General features: G+C 38.1%; 4 protein-coding genes across 5 annotated transcripts; 1 reads left to right on the forward strand and 3 right to left on the reverse strand.

Moving 5' to 3' along the window:
- Nucleotides 1-112: 112 nt before the first annotated feature.
- On the reverse strand, nucleotides 113-4,898 carry LOC114538050 (probable ATP-dependent RNA helicase DDX58). Its single transcript, XM_028559174.1, has 9 exons — nucleotides 4,315-4,898; nucleotides 3,924-3,986; nucleotides 3,669-3,808; nucleotides 3,234-3,501; nucleotides 2,625-3,142; nucleotides 2,423-2,560; nucleotides 1,539-2,163; nucleotides 993-1,324; nucleotides 113-850 (listed from the first exon to the last, which is right to left on the reverse strand). Exons 1-9 carry the CDS (start codon nucleotides 4,598-4,600, stop codon nucleotides 407-409), a joined length of 2,814 nt encoding a protein of 937 aa, XP_028414975.1. The 5' UTR covers nucleotides 4,601-4,898; the 3' UTR covers nucleotides 113-406.
- A 331-nt stretch (nucleotides 4,899-5,229) lies between these two features.
- LOC114538051 (protein mono-ADP-ribosyltransferase PARP12-like) lies at nucleotides 5,230-7,976 on the forward strand. The gene is made up of 5 exons (XM_028559177.1): nucleotides 5,230-6,314; nucleotides 6,389-6,592; nucleotides 6,665-6,836; nucleotides 6,931-7,170; nucleotides 7,419-7,976. The coding sequence occupies exons 1-5, from the start codon at nucleotides 5,288-5,290 to the stop codon at nucleotides 7,831-7,833; spliced, it is 2,058 nt and encodes a 685-aa protein (XP_028414978.1). The 5' UTR covers nucleotides 5,230-5,287; the 3' UTR covers nucleotides 7,834-7,976.
- Nucleotides 7,977-8,299: 323 nt separating this feature from the next.
- On the reverse strand, nucleotides 8,300-13,673 carry LOC114538049 (KAT8 regulatory NSL complex subunit 3-like). Of its 2 annotated transcripts, none has more exons than XM_028559173.1 (12): nucleotides 13,218-13,673; nucleotides 13,000-13,090; nucleotides 12,836-12,919; nucleotides 12,633-12,734; nucleotides 12,424-12,561; nucleotides 12,098-12,319; nucleotides 11,959-12,030; nucleotides 11,809-11,883; nucleotides 11,604-11,693; nucleotides 11,262-11,324; nucleotides 11,102-11,170; nucleotides 8,300-10,676 (listed from the first exon to the last, which is right to left on the reverse strand). In XM_028559173.1, exons 1-12 carry the CDS (start codon nucleotides 13,652-13,654, stop codon nucleotides 8,322-8,324), a joined length of 3,798 nt encoding a protein of 1,265 aa, XP_028414974.1. In that variant the 5' UTR covers nucleotides 13,655-13,673; the 3' UTR covers nucleotides 8,300-8,321. The 2 variants fall into 2 exon arrangements, with proteins under 2 accessions (XP_028414974.1, XP_028414973.1); XM_028559172.1 differs by having other exon boundaries at nucleotides 12,098-12,322.
- A 340-nt stretch (nucleotides 13,674-14,013) lies between these two features.
- Nucleotides 14,014-18,068, reverse strand: LOC114538042 (alpha-centractin-like). Its single transcript, XM_028559165.1, has 16 exons — nucleotides 17,927-18,068; nucleotides 17,642-17,706; nucleotides 17,278-17,353; nucleotides 16,977-17,015; nucleotides 16,854-16,898; nucleotides 16,682-16,723; nucleotides 16,461-16,523; nucleotides 16,079-16,263; nucleotides 15,897-15,990; nucleotides 15,714-15,749; nucleotides 15,446-15,502; nucleotides 15,296-15,376; nucleotides 14,903-14,996; nucleotides 14,722-14,783; nucleotides 14,603-14,643; nucleotides 14,014-14,440 (listed from the first exon to the last, which is right to left on the reverse strand). The coding sequence occupies exons 1-16, from the start codon at nucleotides 17,972-17,974 to the stop codon at nucleotides 14,338-14,340; spliced, it is 1,131 nt and encodes a 376-aa protein (XP_028414966.1). The 5' UTR covers nucleotides 17,975-18,068; the 3' UTR covers nucleotides 14,014-14,337.
- Nucleotides 18,069-18,126: the final 58 nt, after the last annotated feature.

Raw genomic sequence — 18,126 nt, forward strand, 5'->3', positions numbered from 1 at the left:
TTTCTTCTTCCGGCCGGGTAGTTTCCGTTATATTTAATTTTTTATTACTGAAAAACTTTTCAAAACTTATAGCGTTAAAATATCGGAATTCGTGCGCTAAAGCAATTCATAATGAACTTTTATTAATTAAAGCCCGATTTTGTTTATTAAATCAATTAAAACTGAGGAAAAACTTTCACAGTTTCTCCAAGATTTAATAAAATTGTTCCTTCGTTAATTGGAGTCCTGGTACAATATTGTTTTCACAATATTTAGGACTCATATGAACTAGTTTCGCCCATTCTTTAGAGTTCAGAAATTCTTGTGATTGTCCAGTATATTTCATTGGTTGAAAACTGCCACCAACATCAAACCACTAGCGTGTAAGAACTCAGCCATATAGGAGGATGGTGGCAATTACATTTACCTAATTATTCAGATCTGTATCTGGATTGAATGTTTCCAGGTCGAAAGGAAAGTCCTTCCATTTCTTACACCAGTGATCTACTGATTTAGAAGAATTTTTGACACGAAAGGACTCGATCTTTATCAACGGGAATTCGCCAAATTCATTCTTTGCTCGGTTACCCCAATCCCGCCTGCAATCCTTGCAAAATGTCTTGCTGTTCCGATTCAGACCACCACACATAATTTTGGGAGTGTCCTCTTCAAAGATGGCATTGTGGAGATTCTTCTCATAATTAGGAACGATAAAGGCCGTGCTGAACTTTTTAATGTCACGTGCCTTGCACGCAAATTTATCACATTTGACACAATGAAAATTGACATCTTCAGGAACCAAATTAACATTACTGGATGCTTTGGTAAGATTTTTCAAATATTCGTAGTAAACTCTTTGACGTTTTTCAACCTTAAAACAGGATGGTAAGATGTGAGTGAAATAATTGATTCTGGTGTGTTTAATGCTAAATTAAGATCTTACGGACAAGATTTAACGCTCCAGCCTTAATGTGCGTAGGTAGCTCAGTGACACAGAAGATAATATAACCTACCTTCTCCCGGAAATTTTCCTTCTTTGTCTCCTTTTCCACCTTCTTAATAGTTTCGTTCATCAATTTTTCTTTTTGCAAGTCTCGTTGTTTGAGCATGACCTGGTCACGAGGCACTATGATGTCATATTGATAGTCAACAGGATCGTTTGATCTGACTCTTCCCCGTGCTTGCATAAACGTAATTTCATTACCCGGCATGCCATAGTTGATAGCGAAATTGCATTCAGGAATATCAATCCCTTCCAACAGAACCGAGGTTGCTACAATTACATTGCATTCGCCATCACGAAAGCTTTTAATTTCTTTATCTTGTTGGGCTTTAGGCATTCCAACTGAAAATAATGGCAAAACACACACATTATCAATGGTATAAACCACAGTAAACGAATGAATTGCTGAGAAGTTTCTGTTGATCTGCTTTAAAATGAGTAAAGAACTTGATCAAAATTGATAAGAACGATCAAAATACACTGAAATTATGCTCATTACTCACACAGTTTTCTTTCAGAAGCTAAAAATGCAACTGAATTATATTTAGACAGTTACCTTTTCCATTCCGCTGACCACATCCAATAACTGAAGTTGGATTCTTCACCAAATCTTTCAAAATCTGCGAATTTTTCATCCAATTAACCAGAGCTGTGGCTGATTCTCTTGTTCGCACGAATATAATTCCTTTTGATTTCCCACCATCATCAGATGAAAACTTTTCTTGTAATCGTGTCTCGAGTTTTTTCAGAAAAGGGTTTGGTTCACAATGACTGGGATCTTCTTTGATGATTCTCTCTGCGTTCACAAAAAACTCGTCAAGTTTTTTCTCGACCTCTGTTGATTGCTCGTGGTTTAATGGGCTGATAGATTTACGCAAATATTGTAGTGCGTCTTCGGTACGTAACTCAATGTTCATCATCAGTGAATTATTGTAGAACTTGAGATGTTCAGCGCAGGTTAATTTATCCCTGTCTAAACCTGCACTGCATAACTTGACCACCCAGTTTTCATAGGGCTGACTACCATGCTGGTAGGTGGATCTGTCTGAAGATTGAGATGGTGAAAGCATCTTTTCAATATTGCACATGACATCATCGATTGTTCTATGAAATACGTTGCTTTCATCACGTGATATCGGAGTGATATTTGTACTGACGTCTTGTGATTCTCCGGTATATACCTGAACGCAGTAACATGTAGTTAAAAAAATGTATCAATCTATCAAGAATGATGCTGATTTAGTTTGGTTTTCTGTAGTAACACTTGACCAATAAGAAATGATCCTCACTGGCCTCCAGAATGGGTTATATAGAGTACTCCAGTATGAGTTTATCTAGTTTAAAGTTTTTTTTCGCAAGTTTTTTCCCTGACGCATGGCAAAAACTCGCGACCCGTGTGACTATTAGATTATCTTAAGTGGAACAATTTCGGAAACTAACTTGTAAATCATGGATATCCATATTAGCCAATAATCCCATGATGTGTTCTTCAGCCTTAGAACCTGATCCATGATTGCCAGTACCAATACCAAGAGAAGCTGATAAACCAATAATCTGTGGCAGGATTGGGGATTCAGCCTGTAGAAATAAGAGTGATTATAAGAAACTGACAAACGAAAGTAAATAATTTAAAACAAATTACCTCAAATTTATGTCTCAAGTACCACCTCATAATCTCATTGTATGGATGATCTTTGGTTGTGTGGTGACATTCATCAAACACAAGAAGAGAAAACTGAGATATTTTGACTCCTCCAGAATGATCTTCTTCATCAACTGCAGGCTTCTTCTTCAAACAATTCAATAACAACTGTGCTGTCATCACAACAACATTATTTTCTTTCAAAATAGTTGGAAGATGAATGTCCTGATAGCTACCACATGCACTTGATATTGATACAGAGTATGGAAGATATCGTTCCAAGTATGACTGTTGTTGCTCAACCAAGCTTACTGTGTTTACTATGAACGCAACAAACTTGTGATCCGGTTTTGCAGTGATGTGCTTGATCACCTCCATTGCAACAAATGTTTTACCACTTCCAGTAGGAGCACAGATGATGGAATTCCTGCCTTCAAGAGCAGGTTTTGCAAGCTCAAGCTGGTATTCACGCAATTTCAACTCCTGTTTTTCCATACCATCAACCAATATCTCACCATCTACAAGTTTAATATTTTAAGAATTTATATCAATGACTACAGGAAAAACAATGACAGTTAAAGTCTATAAAACTATTATTTTGAAACATACATTCTTTTGGGTCCTTAAGAGTGTTGTAAACTTTTGTAAAGTCTTCTTCATCAACCACAATATCAAACTGTATATCCTCATCTTTGAAACAGTTGTTCTGGCAGGGGAAACTTTGAAGCTTTTCCTTGATAATGGACTTCAAGTTTCCATTGGTAAAATCATGCCAAAATGTATTGGCTGCATCAACATCAGAAAAACGGAAAATCAAAATTAATTGACTTTTAATGTCATACGTTGACTTCACAAGATTGACAAACTTTTCAACATTCTAAAAATAAAAAGTCAAAGGATATGGTCAACACGTTAAACAATACAATCACCACTCGAATGTTGCAAGATCAGGTTCTGGCCAAAACTTTAAATTCAAAAATCTTGTAGTTGATGGATCAAAGCATAATACATGAAGTGAAGTAACTGAATCATTTCCCATTATACCTCGCTCAGAAAACCATTAAAATGTTGACGAAGATCACCAGTCTCATCACAATGAGATTTTTTAAATCTGTCACAGAATGTTTCCAATTCCTTAACCTGTTCCTCAGTTGGTTTTAACAGAAATATCTTTACTCTTATGTCTAAAAAAGTTAAAAACCCTTTTAGCCACAGAGGAATCTATCAATTAATATTTAAATACGCAATTAATGAGAAGAGAATAAATTCAGCCATTGGCATCCAACAGCAGTAGAATACCTGCAGCCACTCCTGCTTCAAGGACTCTCTCATCTTGCTTTTCATTTGAGATTGCACCAGTTACTACAGAAAAAATTGAAGTATTTAGCAATGAAGTTGGTGATGGTCCTGAAGTCCTAAACATCATTATTGCTTTATTAACTATTGCTGAGAGCCACCAGTAACTTCCATGTATGACTGTGGATATATATTATAACATGGGACTTACCCAACGTATTGTCATAATAATTTTTTGCTAAGTAAACAAGACCTCGATTTCGAAAACGTGTCCTTTATATTTAGTTCGCGAGGCAGGCCGGATTCCAGGTCGGTAATAAATGTTTCTGCCTATTTTTTAGTAGTTTAGAACAACGACATTCATTAATGTTTTAATATTTTGGTGTCAAATTACCTTCACACTTTGGGTCTAAAAGTTGAGCAGCGTGATCTTGTCCTGTTTCGCGAAGAGCCTTCACGAATTTCGAGAATGCCTGAGGACCCCTCTTTTCCAATCGTCTGAGAAGTTCATTTTCGGTTGCATGAATCGGACCGTGATTATTACAAGCTGTTTGAATATTTTCACAGTCTGACTTCGTCAGAGTGTCTCGTTCAAGAATTCTCAATAATTTCAAAGGATCTATTTCTTCTCTAATGTATCTTTCCCTTCTTTTAACGTTTTTCCACTCTCCTTCGACCATTGTGAAAGTAAAAGATATCTGGGAGCCGTGTTTCTCTTTAGCTTTAAAACAAATCTTCTCAAGTGCATCAAATCACAACAAGAAGTGAATATTAATTCGTTCTCGAATATTTTTATAGTCAGTTTACCGGGAATACCCGTTGAGGGAATTCCCAGAACACCACATACAATGACGTCATGTCTGCCAATTTAACTCTTAGCTTACCACAGCGATTTATGATGTATTTTTAGATAGCCTTTTCTGCAAAAACTATTATTTTTAATATATGTACTCAAATTGTTGGAGTTGTCAACACTATGGAATGCTTAATCACCGGTATAGCCGAAATGTTCCAAAACCTTTCATCAGGCAACCTCGTACCCAGGGTTTTTTCGCGGGAAAGGGGTTAAGGTACGAGTTTGCTCACCAGGTTGAACAGATTTCTCATCATCTTATTACGTTTGAGAGAGGCTTAAAACATAAGGTAAAATTCAACAGAAATGCGTAGAAGTAAAGTTCAATCCTAGTAGAATAACAGCTAAGTTTGCATTTTCACTTTTTCTTTGCGGCATTTCCTGTACGAACTTCCTGGAATTTCCCTTACAGTTCTAAGAATTTTCCAGTATCAAGAATATCAGTTGCCCATTTACTAATAACAGTTCTTTAAACCAAACAAAGTAGGAATTTTCAATAAAATACTAGCTTGTCATGGCGCATAATGAAGCGGAGGAGATAGCGAAGGAGTTGTTTGCAATGGTTTGTAAAAATGGTGGAATAATAGACGTGACGGATATGAAATTACGTTCACTAAGCAATGAAGCGGTTTCATTTTTAGACAAGGAAGGCTACTATCCACTGCTGCAAACATCCTTGAGTGACGTTCTAAAACTTGAAGTCGAGGTACCTGGTAATCGGGCCACGTTGAAAGCGAGAGTTGCTATTGAGTTATGCAAAAATTATGTCAATGGTGAATGCGTGTTTGCTAATTGTTCGCGATTACACGTTTGTCCTTCATTTATAAAAGCAGCCTGCGAAAATGCGAATTGCTCGCTTAATCATAATGTCTTTGATGAGCATGAACTAGGAATTCTGCGAAAGTTTCATCTCGAGAAGCTTCAGGAAGAATCATTGTTACCTTTGTTACGAAACGTCATCCTCGGACAATCTGATGGAATGATTGACAATCTTGAAGTATGCGCGTCTTACAACACCGTCCACGGTTGTCCAACCGGAGACTCCTGCATGAAATTGCATTTATGCACCGCTTTCTCTACAGGAGGGTGTGAAAATGTAGGATCTGACTGTGGAAAAAGTCACGACGTGCTGGAAGAAAAGATCCGTCTGACGAAAAACTTTACAGCACTTGAAAGGTCAGTTATTGCACAACGAATTATAAATTACCAAAATTTGATAAACTTAGCGAAGACAGTCGCTTTGAATCGTGCCGATCCACCAACAATTGACGAAGTATGTGGATTTCATCTGAGAGGAAACTGTCGCTATGGTCGTCTTTGTAAAAGACACTGGAACAATTTACCATATATCTGGCAAATTAAACTAACAATGGATGATGGCATAGAAAAGTTGGTTCGTTTTCCCGCAAAGTATAATCAATTGATTGAATGGGATTATTCCGACGTGAACAAGGATAAATCTCTGGAGATAAATATTAGCGGAGCGCAAGACTCACTCTTTCATATTTATTTCGAGGATATGATTGCAAAAACACAAGCAGGTAAGTCTTCATGATCATGAAATGTTCAAGTAAGCGACACAGTCATTTATGATGGGAATGTAATCCAAATTTAGGAAACCAGACGTGGAACATTCGTCGTTTATCGACCTCTTCATGGGTAAAGGCAGCGCCTGGGGATTGTTTTGGTACGAAATGGACCTGGTTTTGGCAAAACGATCAAAATAAATGGACCCCCTTTGATGGAGCTGGTCAAGACGCTTCTAGCACATCTCAGAATCCAAGCAGCAATGAAATACTTGAAGAGAACTTCTTATCTGGTAAGTTGAATGTTTGTATTATGAACCTTTGAATAAAGATCAAAAACCAAATCTTTATCATTCACAATTTAGGAGCACAATCTTTCACATTACCCTTGAATGGCTACACATATACCATTGACCTGACGAACAAGCAGCAGACGAATACAGGCACTGGGAAAACAAGGAAAATTCGTAGAAGACCAACTGAATTTGTTGGAGAGCAACGCTTTACTCCATTTCTGCAGTCAAGGCAAGAAATTAGGTCAGTTTTTATATGAAGGAAAAGTATTGACAGATGAGCAAAGGCCCCAGTTTGAATTTAGTTAAGTTAATACTTCCATCATATTCACATCTAGGAGACAACCAGCAGTCCAAACTCAACCATCACCATTAGCGTTACCCCCAGGCCCTACTGTGACTCTACCTCAAGGATGGACGCCAATGTCATGTGATCAAGATGTTTCCATGGTTACTTTACAGCAAGGATCGCCCGAATACCTCTCCGTAGAGGCAAAGTTTAAGATAACGCTAAGTAATAAAACGATTCATAAAATTGAACGTGTTCAAAACATGGATTTGTGGGAGTCATATTCAAGGTAGGCTGATAGGTAGATAGTGTGTTTAAGAAGATATTACTGTTGCCCCGGCAAAAAATACCGTTAGAGCTTTCCAGTAGAATAAGAAAGAGCTCCCGGGAACATGGAATGCTACTTTCAGCACCAACCACGCTAACTAGAAAAGACTATCTATATATAAATATATTGAAATCTGTTTGGAGCTGAGATTGAATCGAGGTAAAAGTAAAAAGATTCCACGCTTATTTTTTGTGGGTACAATTTTACAGAAAATTGTCAAAGCTTTCACGAAAATTGGGCAGACCTGCTGAAGTCAGAGATTTATTCCATGGGACAGGCGAGAATGCGGTAAACGCGATATGCCAGCAAGGTTTTGATTGGCGAATGAATGGTGCTCATGGTACAGCCTATGGCAAAGGATCGTACTTCGCCGTGGCGGCCTCGTACTCCGACGGCTATTCAAACGTATCACGAACGACGGGACATAAAATGATGTTTTTAAGCAAAGTCATCGTTGGTTTGTACGTTGTTGGCAACTCCAACACAGTGCGTCCACCGCCAAGAGATCCTAACAAACCTTATGAGCTCTACCATTCATGTGTGGATAACCAAACAAACCCAAGTATGTTTGTTGTCTTCGACAATGATCAAGCTTACCCACAATTCTTGATTAGTTACTCCTGACGATAAAATTTGACATGGACCTCAAATGAATTACTCATACTAAGAAAATAGAATTCTTTGGCATATTTAGTCCAGCAGAAATAATTCAAGTGTATTTGTTTATTTCACTTGATTACAAGCATATATATTTACTTATACAACGAACAATATCACCTTCAAAACTATCACCAAAAAAAACATTTTTTTTAAACAGAAATAACTATAATTTTAAACAAAACAACGGATCAGTTCAGGTTGGAGATTGGATTGAAATCAGCGGGAAACAATAGGGTTTTCTCGACACTTGTCGCGGTCTTATACACAAAATGTTCAATTTCATGGTTTAAATTGAAGAGACTTTGACGATATCAACTGATAATGTTTGGACATGCACTATTGCTATCCCCTTTTAGAAATGATTTATCAACATCGATCCCTACAGATTCTCCTATCGTTCACCAATGACTTTATCCAACTCCACAAACTATGTAACAACATAAATAATAAAGTTACTTTTTATTCTGTTCTTTATTGCTGTCACTGCTGTCTTCTTGTTTTTCTTGCCCTTCACCTAGCCTGGCTGCAGCAACGAGACGACGAACAGATTGTCTAGTTGTTCTTTGCTTACTATTTACAACATCTTTCACGATGCTGTTAATTTTTTCAACCAACTTTTCGTCGTCAGACTTTGATTCCAGCGTAGGACACGAATCCATAGAACCAGAATTCGTTTGTTCGCTTTCTTTATTCTCGCTTCTCGCGACTGGTTCTGTTATCGCGTCTTCTTTCTTAGATGGAAGAGCTATCGTAGTCACGTTTGTAGCACGTGATATGCTGGCGGCCGGGGTTGAAGTCGGGAGTTGGGGCGACTGCGTGTTGACTCGACTTGGAATCTGCGCGCGTTTCGTGTTTAAAGATGGGTTGTTTAGTTTGGAAATATTCTGCGTGATTGATTTAGCAGAAGCGGGGACTTGTATGAAATGCGTCGTTGGTTTCGCCAGAGGCTGTGCGGTCAATTTCACATCGGAAGGAAGACTTGATTTAGAAGAATCCCGGGGAACAGAATGCTCAGTTGATTGTTTCTCTGTTGTTGAAGGAATTAACTTCGTCCCAGGCTTCAAGGATGAAGAAGAGGACTGAATTGATGATGAACAAGTCTCTGTTGACGGCGGTGATGGAACATCATTCTGAGACTTTGATTTTGGTACTGTAACTGCAGTAGAAGACGTCATACTTTGCACTTTCGATGTCGTCGTGGTTTGGGTGACGATAGACGTCGCTATAGTTGGGGTATTCAGCTTTGGAGTAACCTGGGCCGAGGTGACCAGACTGGATACGCGCGGATCAGCCAGAGTTAGCACCTTTGAAGTAATCTGGGCAGCGTCTCCTGGTTGTTTTGACGATTGTTCAACGTTTCGAGATTGAACGATTTGCGCAGAAAGGTTGGTCAAGGTTTGTGAAGTGGTCAACTGCATTGCACCAGTTAAATTTCCTGTTTGAAGACCGCTTATTGACTTCAGTTTCGCCTTCAACCGTGCAATATTCATGGCGCTAACGTTAGAAGCATGAGTTGTAAGAGCTTCGGACGGAAGAGATCTTGACGCGACCGTAACGGTTTTCGATGATGATGAAGGGTTGTAAGTCACTGTTCGTTTTACTCCAACCTGAATGGTGCGTGCCATGGTTTGAGGTGTCGTAGCTTTCTTCACGAGATTCGTGCCTGTCTGAGAGCTTCCTGCGTGACTCACGCGAACAGTTTGTTTGGGTACGGAGCTTGTTGTTTGAGCTTTGCTAGTTGAGGTAAGAATCCGTGAGACTTGCGTCCCAGGTTGCTCAGAGGTGAGCTGTTTACTGACGGCAGATAACTGTCCTTGGTGCATGACGAATTGAGATTGTCCGCTGACAATTGCTGCCTTTGGGACGGTGACAATAGTACGAGACACAACGATTGGTTTAGAGCCAGATGTTGATGGAGCATTTGTAGAATTTGATGATAATGACGACGTCAGAGCAGATGTTATAGCCGATGATGTTATCAGTGCTGCTTGGGGGGTGGTAGAAATCTGGGGAGACACAGATGTCGGTGGTTTAATAGGAGCAGGGGTTTTATTTGGGAGGGGGGAAGTCACAAGAGCAGTCCTGTACTGCATTGTCGATGGAGTTGATAGGCCAGGTTTAGTAGGGGCACCAGCGACCTTTATCCCTCCATCTGTGTTAGGATTGACCACAATCTTTAGGTGATGGGTGCTCCCCGCAGTCCCCACTGTCGTTATTCCGGTGGTCGCTACCCCCGGGGATATACTCGCCGCTCCTGGGAACACGAAAGACCTACCTCCCAATGAGCCTTGCTTTATTACAGCAGATACCGGGACATTGACACCAGAAACAGGAATATTTACACCAGTTAAACGTACCCCGGGAATGCTTACCCGGGATACTGCAGATATTGGCACACTGACACTGGTCAGCGGGACTCCTTGAATGATACTGCCTGGAATTGTGGGATGTGTCGGTCGTAATGGAGCGATTGGAAGACCACCGGTTGGTCGAGCTGCTGGAGCAGCTGATTCTTTACCTGTTTGACCAGTTGCTGCAACCGGTTTATTAGCAGGTGTCTTTTTGACATTTTTCACAGTTTTTGGTTTCTTCGGGGCACTTCCATCAGCTGCTTTAGGCGTTCGTCCACGAGGTTTTTTGGCGGCTGTTGCCGAGCCCGCCGCGTCGCCGGCCGAACGCTTCCGATACTCCGTTTTTGGTTTCTTTCGTCGATTATCGACATCGTCAAAATCAAAATAGTTTAATCGTGGATGTGAGTCATCATTCATTGATGAGACAGCGTGATTAAGAAACTCGCCAATATCGTCCTATGAGTCAACGAATGTCTGGGATTTAATATTTTTTAACATTCGCCATACAGTTCTAGCGTAAAATTAATATTTTGAGCAGAAGCGCACAAATTGTGCTTCTTTCCAACTTTAAAAATATGTCTGCAAAGTTGCAAAACACTCTTTCGTAATTGTGTTTAATACCAAAAAAAAACGTTCCTGGCATCAACATGCATTGACTGTGTCTTAACATTGCCATAGGTATTGAATGGATATCAAAATATCGAAATGATTAAAAGATGTTATATTGCTTCTCAGTTCTTAAAACAGAACCTTTTTGTAAGGAGATAAACCTCTAACATAAAACGCTATAATTTTTTTCGCAATTTTCGCACAGCTGTGAAATAACTTGCATTAAGCACTAGAGTTTTACGAATGTAACAAAACATAAACGTGAAACATACCATGATCCTTCTGTCTACTACAGACTGGGTCACACGTTCCATTTTCCTTTTCGCGCTTGTGAGACGAAGCTAAATATAAGACGAGAACACACAAGTCAAATCGTGTTTGGTTTGCGATGAATTGAAGATAGTTCAAACAACTTGAGTTTTAGAACTTTACCTGATCATCAGCACCTCCGATCACTAGTAGACTAGTATCTGACATCAGTTTTCTTCGGAACTCCTGCACACAAAAAAAAGTTGAGGAAAACAGTTGAATTAAAAGATGTGAAGAAAAAATTTAGGTTATAACCTAAAAAAACACCAATATCCTGAGCTCCCTTTTTTAAAACTCTAGACCATTATTCCACAGCAGCGCTTCAATTTTAGACTTTGGGAGTAAATTAATTTTAGGCTTCAGGATTTAAAAATTTAGTTTATTCTATTCATTGCCCTGTGCACCTGAGTGCCCTGATTACAGCAAGAACATTCCTACAGCTTACAGCAAGAACATACTACCAACCTCAATATCTGGCAAAGAACATGATGTGGATAACGAACCAAAAACAAACATTGTTGGAGTTTTGTTTTCCAGGAAAGAATCACCACTTTCCTGAAAGATAAGAAATATTGATCACTTGCTTTGATAAATCATTTGTGACTCAGCATATTTTCACAGGCCCAAGTCACTGCACAATCAATATTGATCCACCTACAATCATACTTACCCCACGAATTCCTTCAACACCCAGGAGGGGAAAACCAAGGCAGACAACAGCACAGACAGACTCTTTTAATGATACCTGAAACAATGAAAAAAACAATTTCTACTTCATCATGTTTGTCAACGAAGTTGAGAATGGTATAAAAAACCTCACCTGGAAAGAGACCAAAGCTCCAGTCGCCCAACCGATGAGAACAACAGGACGGTTAGGAAAGTGATTTTTTAGCTAAATAAAGACATTAAAATTTCTATGAAGTGATCATACACTAAACAAAGAATAATAATCAAAATACCTCAAGAACTTTAGCTTGAACAGCACCAATCATGTGATCAAGACATTGGCCAATAGAAACGCCTCTACCACTGTTACTAAGATGCATTGTGACAGGGATTACTTTACCAAAGTGTGAAAGATGATGGTGCCAGAAGCGAGACCGTTTGGTTGAATTACCAGAAGCACTGGTAGTTGGTCCGCTTGGTACAATCAATAACAAAGGAGTTCCTGTAATCTTTCTCTGCTTGAACAAAGAAAAATATAAACTTATTACAGCAACAATAAAACATGAAATCCTGATACAATGGTTTACATCAGGCATGTATACTGATGTCATTCACTTACAGGTCTTTGGAAAGATGTTAGTGCCACTGTGGCATCCCAAGGTCTTTTTAATAATGCAGTAAGATTGTCTGTTGCCCCAGCTGAGACACGGCGATTGCTTGTGCCCCCTGCAATCATCTTGTCCACAAGCGTTGGTACCTAAAGAAAAATACTTATAAAACAAACTATGAAGAAGACAAGTTCTGAGATGAGTGGACTTCAACACTAACCTTTGATCGCAATGTTTGCACAATATCCAAATAACAAGTCAACAGTGGAACACTGAGACCATCAACCATTGAACTGTGTAACCAAGTTGTTAGTTTAGGTTCCTAGAAATACAATTATGGTGAAATGAAGAATCTCTGACATTTCATAGGATCATTTTCATAGAATTCATAGAATATACCAGTTGTAAATATACCTAACCTACCCATTCAATTCTGCTTAGAATTTGCCTGACACGTTTTGTGGCTTTATCAACAGCCACCCGACGAAGGATTGGCTCATTGGCCGACTAAGATAAAATAGAAAATTCCATTACTAGAGTCGATATAAGAAATGGAACTCAATCAAATTTTTTCTCGAAAACTTTACCCCTTGATATGTAAGCCATGAGAGACGATATGCGGACACAATCTTGAGAATCTTATCAAACAGTACATTTTGTTGCGTTGTCCAGCCAGTTCTAAAACAGTTTCATCATGTTTAATAGGTTGGCAAGTGAATTAGATATTTCAGGATTCAATGAATCTTTGTATAAAATATTAATGAAGTATATACTTTGCTTCCTAATCATTTGGGATATTACATACCTACAAATGAGCTCTTCCCAAGTGTCAGGTGTTCGTTTACTGGATGAACTATTAACATATTTCTCACATTCAGACATCACAATTTTGGACTTCACAACATCATATTGCATATTAACAGCAGCAGGCCCATTAAGTGGCTCTTCTTCAACCGTCTCAACATCAATAACCTCATCTACTTTAACCACTTTTTTGTCTTCGGGTTTTCTCTTCGCTTCAGATGTCGTCGTATCGTTGCCCTCTTCATACTCATTTTCTGTTTGCGGCCAGAAAAGGTTCTTAGCAGGCCTCGCATGTGGAATTTTTTCACGTTCAGACCACGGTCTACAGTAGTTATGATCAAGGTTGATAATATCAACTAAATTCTGTTGAGGTTTGACGTTATTTGTTTTCGGTAAAACATAATTTTCATCAATACTCGAAATAGAAGAAGCCGCCATCTTTATTTACATCACACGTGCCGACATCCCGGCAAAAAATACTCTGGAATTTTTCCCCGGGATAGATGAACAAAAAAATCGGTACGCACGCGTACAGGTAAAGTACGACGTCACTACCAGTGGTCACTACACGTCAGAACCAGCATTAACGCAGGGAACAGGGCAGTCACTAGATGCCTAATTGAGGGGGTCGAGTGGGAGGGTGTATATCCATATCCATTCCGCTTTAAATAAGCGTGAACACCATCGCTATCTAAAGGAATCAGTGGAGGGAAAAACATGTATTTTGGTAAACAATGAATATCATTTACCTTGCCTTCGCTGAAAGCAACCAAAAATGGATTATATAGCAGCCCTTCACATGGAATATCATTGTAATCTTTGTTTGGTGTTAAGATACATTAACCAATCACAATACATATTATGTACATACAACCAAATTTCTAAAGTTTCTCGTCATGATGAAAATAACAATCTAAGTTTGCAATAAAAAGCACAGAAGTTGCTGGACATAACAAAAGACATTCCACCCAGTTTGAAGCGAAGTGGATCGTGTTAAGAGTTATGCGCAAGATTGTAGTTGATAGAGTATGCTGCGAAATATATTATCCGATAACTTATCTTCTTCGCCACTAGGAATGTTTCGTCATGGCGGACTGATACATTCCTAGAATTATAATTTCCTAGAAAGTCTTTCTATGAAGCACACGAGTGTTTTCCTCTTCCCATTCTTTCTTGGAAACCCACATTTTCTTGAAAGTATCCAAAGAGGCTAGAATGGAACCCCTAGATTGGAAAGAACTATGAATTACGATACGAGAAATAAGAAATACTGCACGTCTGGTGTCAACTTAGTGCAACACTACTGTATTACTATTGTCAATGCCAGACGATTTTCCTGGTCTCTTACGGCGAAGTAATGTCAGTCTTTAGAACAGAGAGTCTTACCCAATCCATGTTGAATATAACCTTTCCTGAGGCGCTGAAATCTGCAACAAGTGTGGTTATAAAAGTTTAGAAAATGGAAACTATCAAGTTAAATCAAGTTAAAATTCTTTCCATCTTACTCTAATTTTAATATCCTTCGGAGCCAACTTTTTAACTTCGCTTAATAAGCGGTCGCCAAATCCTAAACAAGGACGAAAGTTGACAAATGTGGTAAAAAGTAGTGAAATGAGTTTTGAAGGATATTAAACCAGTCTTTCTTTTGTTTTTTTAACATTGCAAGAGTATCAAAAAAAGACATACCTTTAAAAAGCGTCGAACCTCCAGAAAGTACAATGTTACCATAAAGAGTCTTTCTAAGGTCCATATCTGACTTCTGAATGGTGAAAGCTAAAACCTTTCATAAGAGAAATATTAAAAAAAACTTTAATTCCAACGCCAGCCTTACGTCTGGATTCTGAAAGCTCATTCACTCTAACTCGTTGAGTGGGAGATCTGAATCATATCAACGATTCCATGTCGACTCGGATAAGAGCTTGATTTTCACTGTTTTACAAAGGATCAACGTTCACAACCTATATTCACACTCAATGACTATAAGTGCGGGTGAGTGAGCTTTTTGAACACATTGTTACGAATTGTTGAGTGAAACAGTCTAAATAAAAGAGTTCTATGAAAGTAAATAACAGTCTTAACCTCGTGTATCCCCTCTGATTCCTCTCCAATAAGATCAGGTCTAAATAATAATTCTGGTGCTCGATATCTTGACGAGCCAGGCTAGATAAGGATTGAAAATCATTTATTTTCTTGCCAATAATTTTATATCTATAAACGACAGGCACTTACATCAAGTATACTGCCATCAGGGAGAGTAAATCTCGCTTTATCTGTGTCCATTGGCTCCTTGAAATTGAAGGATTAATTTAGAACTATGAGAGAATATACTGTATCACTTCCACTGTTAATACCTTGTATGCTCTGGAAAGCTTATGAAAATTCAATTTTACTATGGAGTATTCATCTAAATTGATTCACTGACATTGGCTGGTATTCCCTGACTTCACAAAACGACAATATGGAACATATGGAACTCAATATAATGAAAACAACAAACCTCTTTGTAAGGATTCAACATAAAGTAACAGACTTGCTGTAAAAAAGCAGTAACAATTCAACATGAAGTAACAGACTTGCTGTAAAAAGCAGTAACAATTCTAAGAAAGTCCAAAGTCTTAGGAAAGCTAACGCCAGATTTTAAGCAGCAATGCTAATGAAAGCTAGCTAGACAATACAGTACCTCTTTAATTTGTTTAACTATTTCCAATTCTGAAGATGTATGAAACTTGAATCCTTCTCTTCTTAACAACAAACGTAAATAACGTGTGACATCCCTAAAATTATCACATTGAGCAAATTTTAGGTGAAAAATGTTGCCTATGGTTGCATAATAAAACATGGTCATTGCATTGTGTTTTGTACCTGCCAGCTAAATCCGTTCTCATGATAGAATGAGGCATTGCAAAGCCCTCATAAATAGGAACAGCATGAGAGACACCATCACCAACATCTAATACGACACCAGTTGTACGACCAGTTGAGTACAAACTTAGAACTGCTTGAAGAGAGACGAACAATGCAGGAACATTGAAGGTTTCGAAGAAGATCTGAAACAAAAGACCGTGTATAAATATAATGTTTGGGGAAAAAATATGAGACTTATATCTTGTATTATACATGTACATTATGTATTTCTTAGCTTATAAGTGGAACACAAAGAAAGAAATTGCAACAATTCATAACTTATGTACTCTCACAGATGTCATATTTTACAGTAATTGTACAGGAAGATAAAGATCCTCACTTCAGCTGCCTTCTCTCGGTTTCGTCTCGGATTTATTGGCGCTTCTGTCAAAAGAACTGGATGCTAAATGAAAAAAATGAGTGTAAAGAGAGAATCCTACAATCTGAATATCTCAATAAAAAAAACTGTTGACATAAAATATAAATTGTTCTAAAAGATATGCCATGTTTATAGGAACTGCATCCTCTGGATCAGCTAGAGTAAGAGTGTAGTGAATTTACCTCTTCAGATCTTGTTTGTAATTGATCTTTTGAATAAATAAACTATCAAAATATGAAATTTAAAATATCTCATTACTAAGCACATAAAGAATTACTAGAATTACTAGAATATTGGCCTAGTACATTGCATGCCTCCTTCAAAAAATGTCTTGGACAGAAGCATAATTAATACCTGCCATATTCTTTCCATGTCATTCCAGTCAGTAACAACACCATGCTAACAAATAACAAAATAAAACACTTTTGATAAACAGTTTCAACAATTAGCAAATTCCAAATATTCATTTCCAATTACCTCCATTGGGTAACGAATGTTCAAAAGACCTCTATGTTCCTGAAGAAATTATCAGACATTGAAAATCAAGATTGAAAAAAGTGGAAGATGACTTTCAGGTATTGAAATAAGTATTTATGATAGTATACAAACACACACAAATGTTGGAATGACCACTGCACCATGGCTATAGAAGTGATAGGACATGTTATATTCTCATTTCACTACTTTAAAAACCATTTTGTGCTTTGTTGGGTAACCAGGCTCAGGTGAACAACCCCATCAATTACAGCAAGATGTAAAATAAATCATCTTACAACACCTGTGCTCTTGGGCCAATGAAAATATCTCCCTCTAATGCTCCAGCCATAACTCGTACATGCTTTGGTCGACCAACACTACAAAATGATTACAGATCACTTGTTTAACTTCAACAAATCTAAGAGCTAGGTAGTTGCAACTGTACTGATGTGTTTCCAATCTGAGAAAAGCATTACAATTGCAATTTATTTTCTTAGCTATGTCATCCTGATATATAAAAAGCTCCAATATAACCAAGCAGCAGCGTGCAGCATCTTCAAACAAATTAGCATCAAATGTGGTATAACAACTGCCTAAAATGTTTTGTCTATTTTAGGCAGTTGTTATACCACACCTGATATAAAATATTCAATATTTAAACTTACTAATTTGCAAAGTGGCATTTTGGTACTTGATCGCCTGCAAATCCAGCCTTGATAACACCAGAACCCTTCGAAATCATTAAAGGAACGATTAAGTTTAGGATTACAATATAATTCCAACAATATATAATGAAAATTCTCAATATTTCGACTAAAGAGTCTTTCTTCTTGAAAGTTGTTTGCTAAACATATGAACTGCATGATAGCTGGGCGACCAAGGCGATGCCCAGTAACTCTTCTAATCAATCAAAAACATCATCTAACATTCGAAAAACAATTAGAACTTACATTGTCGATTACAACTGGCTGATTTGCTATAACATTGTAGTGATCCATAGTTCCAGATTGTTATTTTTCTTCTATTATATCTTCCATAGAACGATCATAGACGAAGGGGCGTGGCTTATCTGGACCTTCCGCTGACAAATGTAATCGTGTGTTCACCCAGAATCCGATGAACTTTGCGTCATTGTTTTACGGTTTTTCTT

This window comes from Dendronephthya gigantea, unplaced genomic scaffold (assembly GCF_004324835.1).
Source record: "Dendronephthya gigantea isolate DGI-Jeju-01 unplaced genomic scaffold, DenGig_1.0 000173F, whole genome shotgun sequence".
In the NCBI taxonomy this organism is placed as follows: domain Eukaryota; kingdom Metazoa; phylum Cnidaria; class Anthozoa; order Malacalcyonacea; family Nephtheidae; genus Dendronephthya; species Dendronephthya gigantea.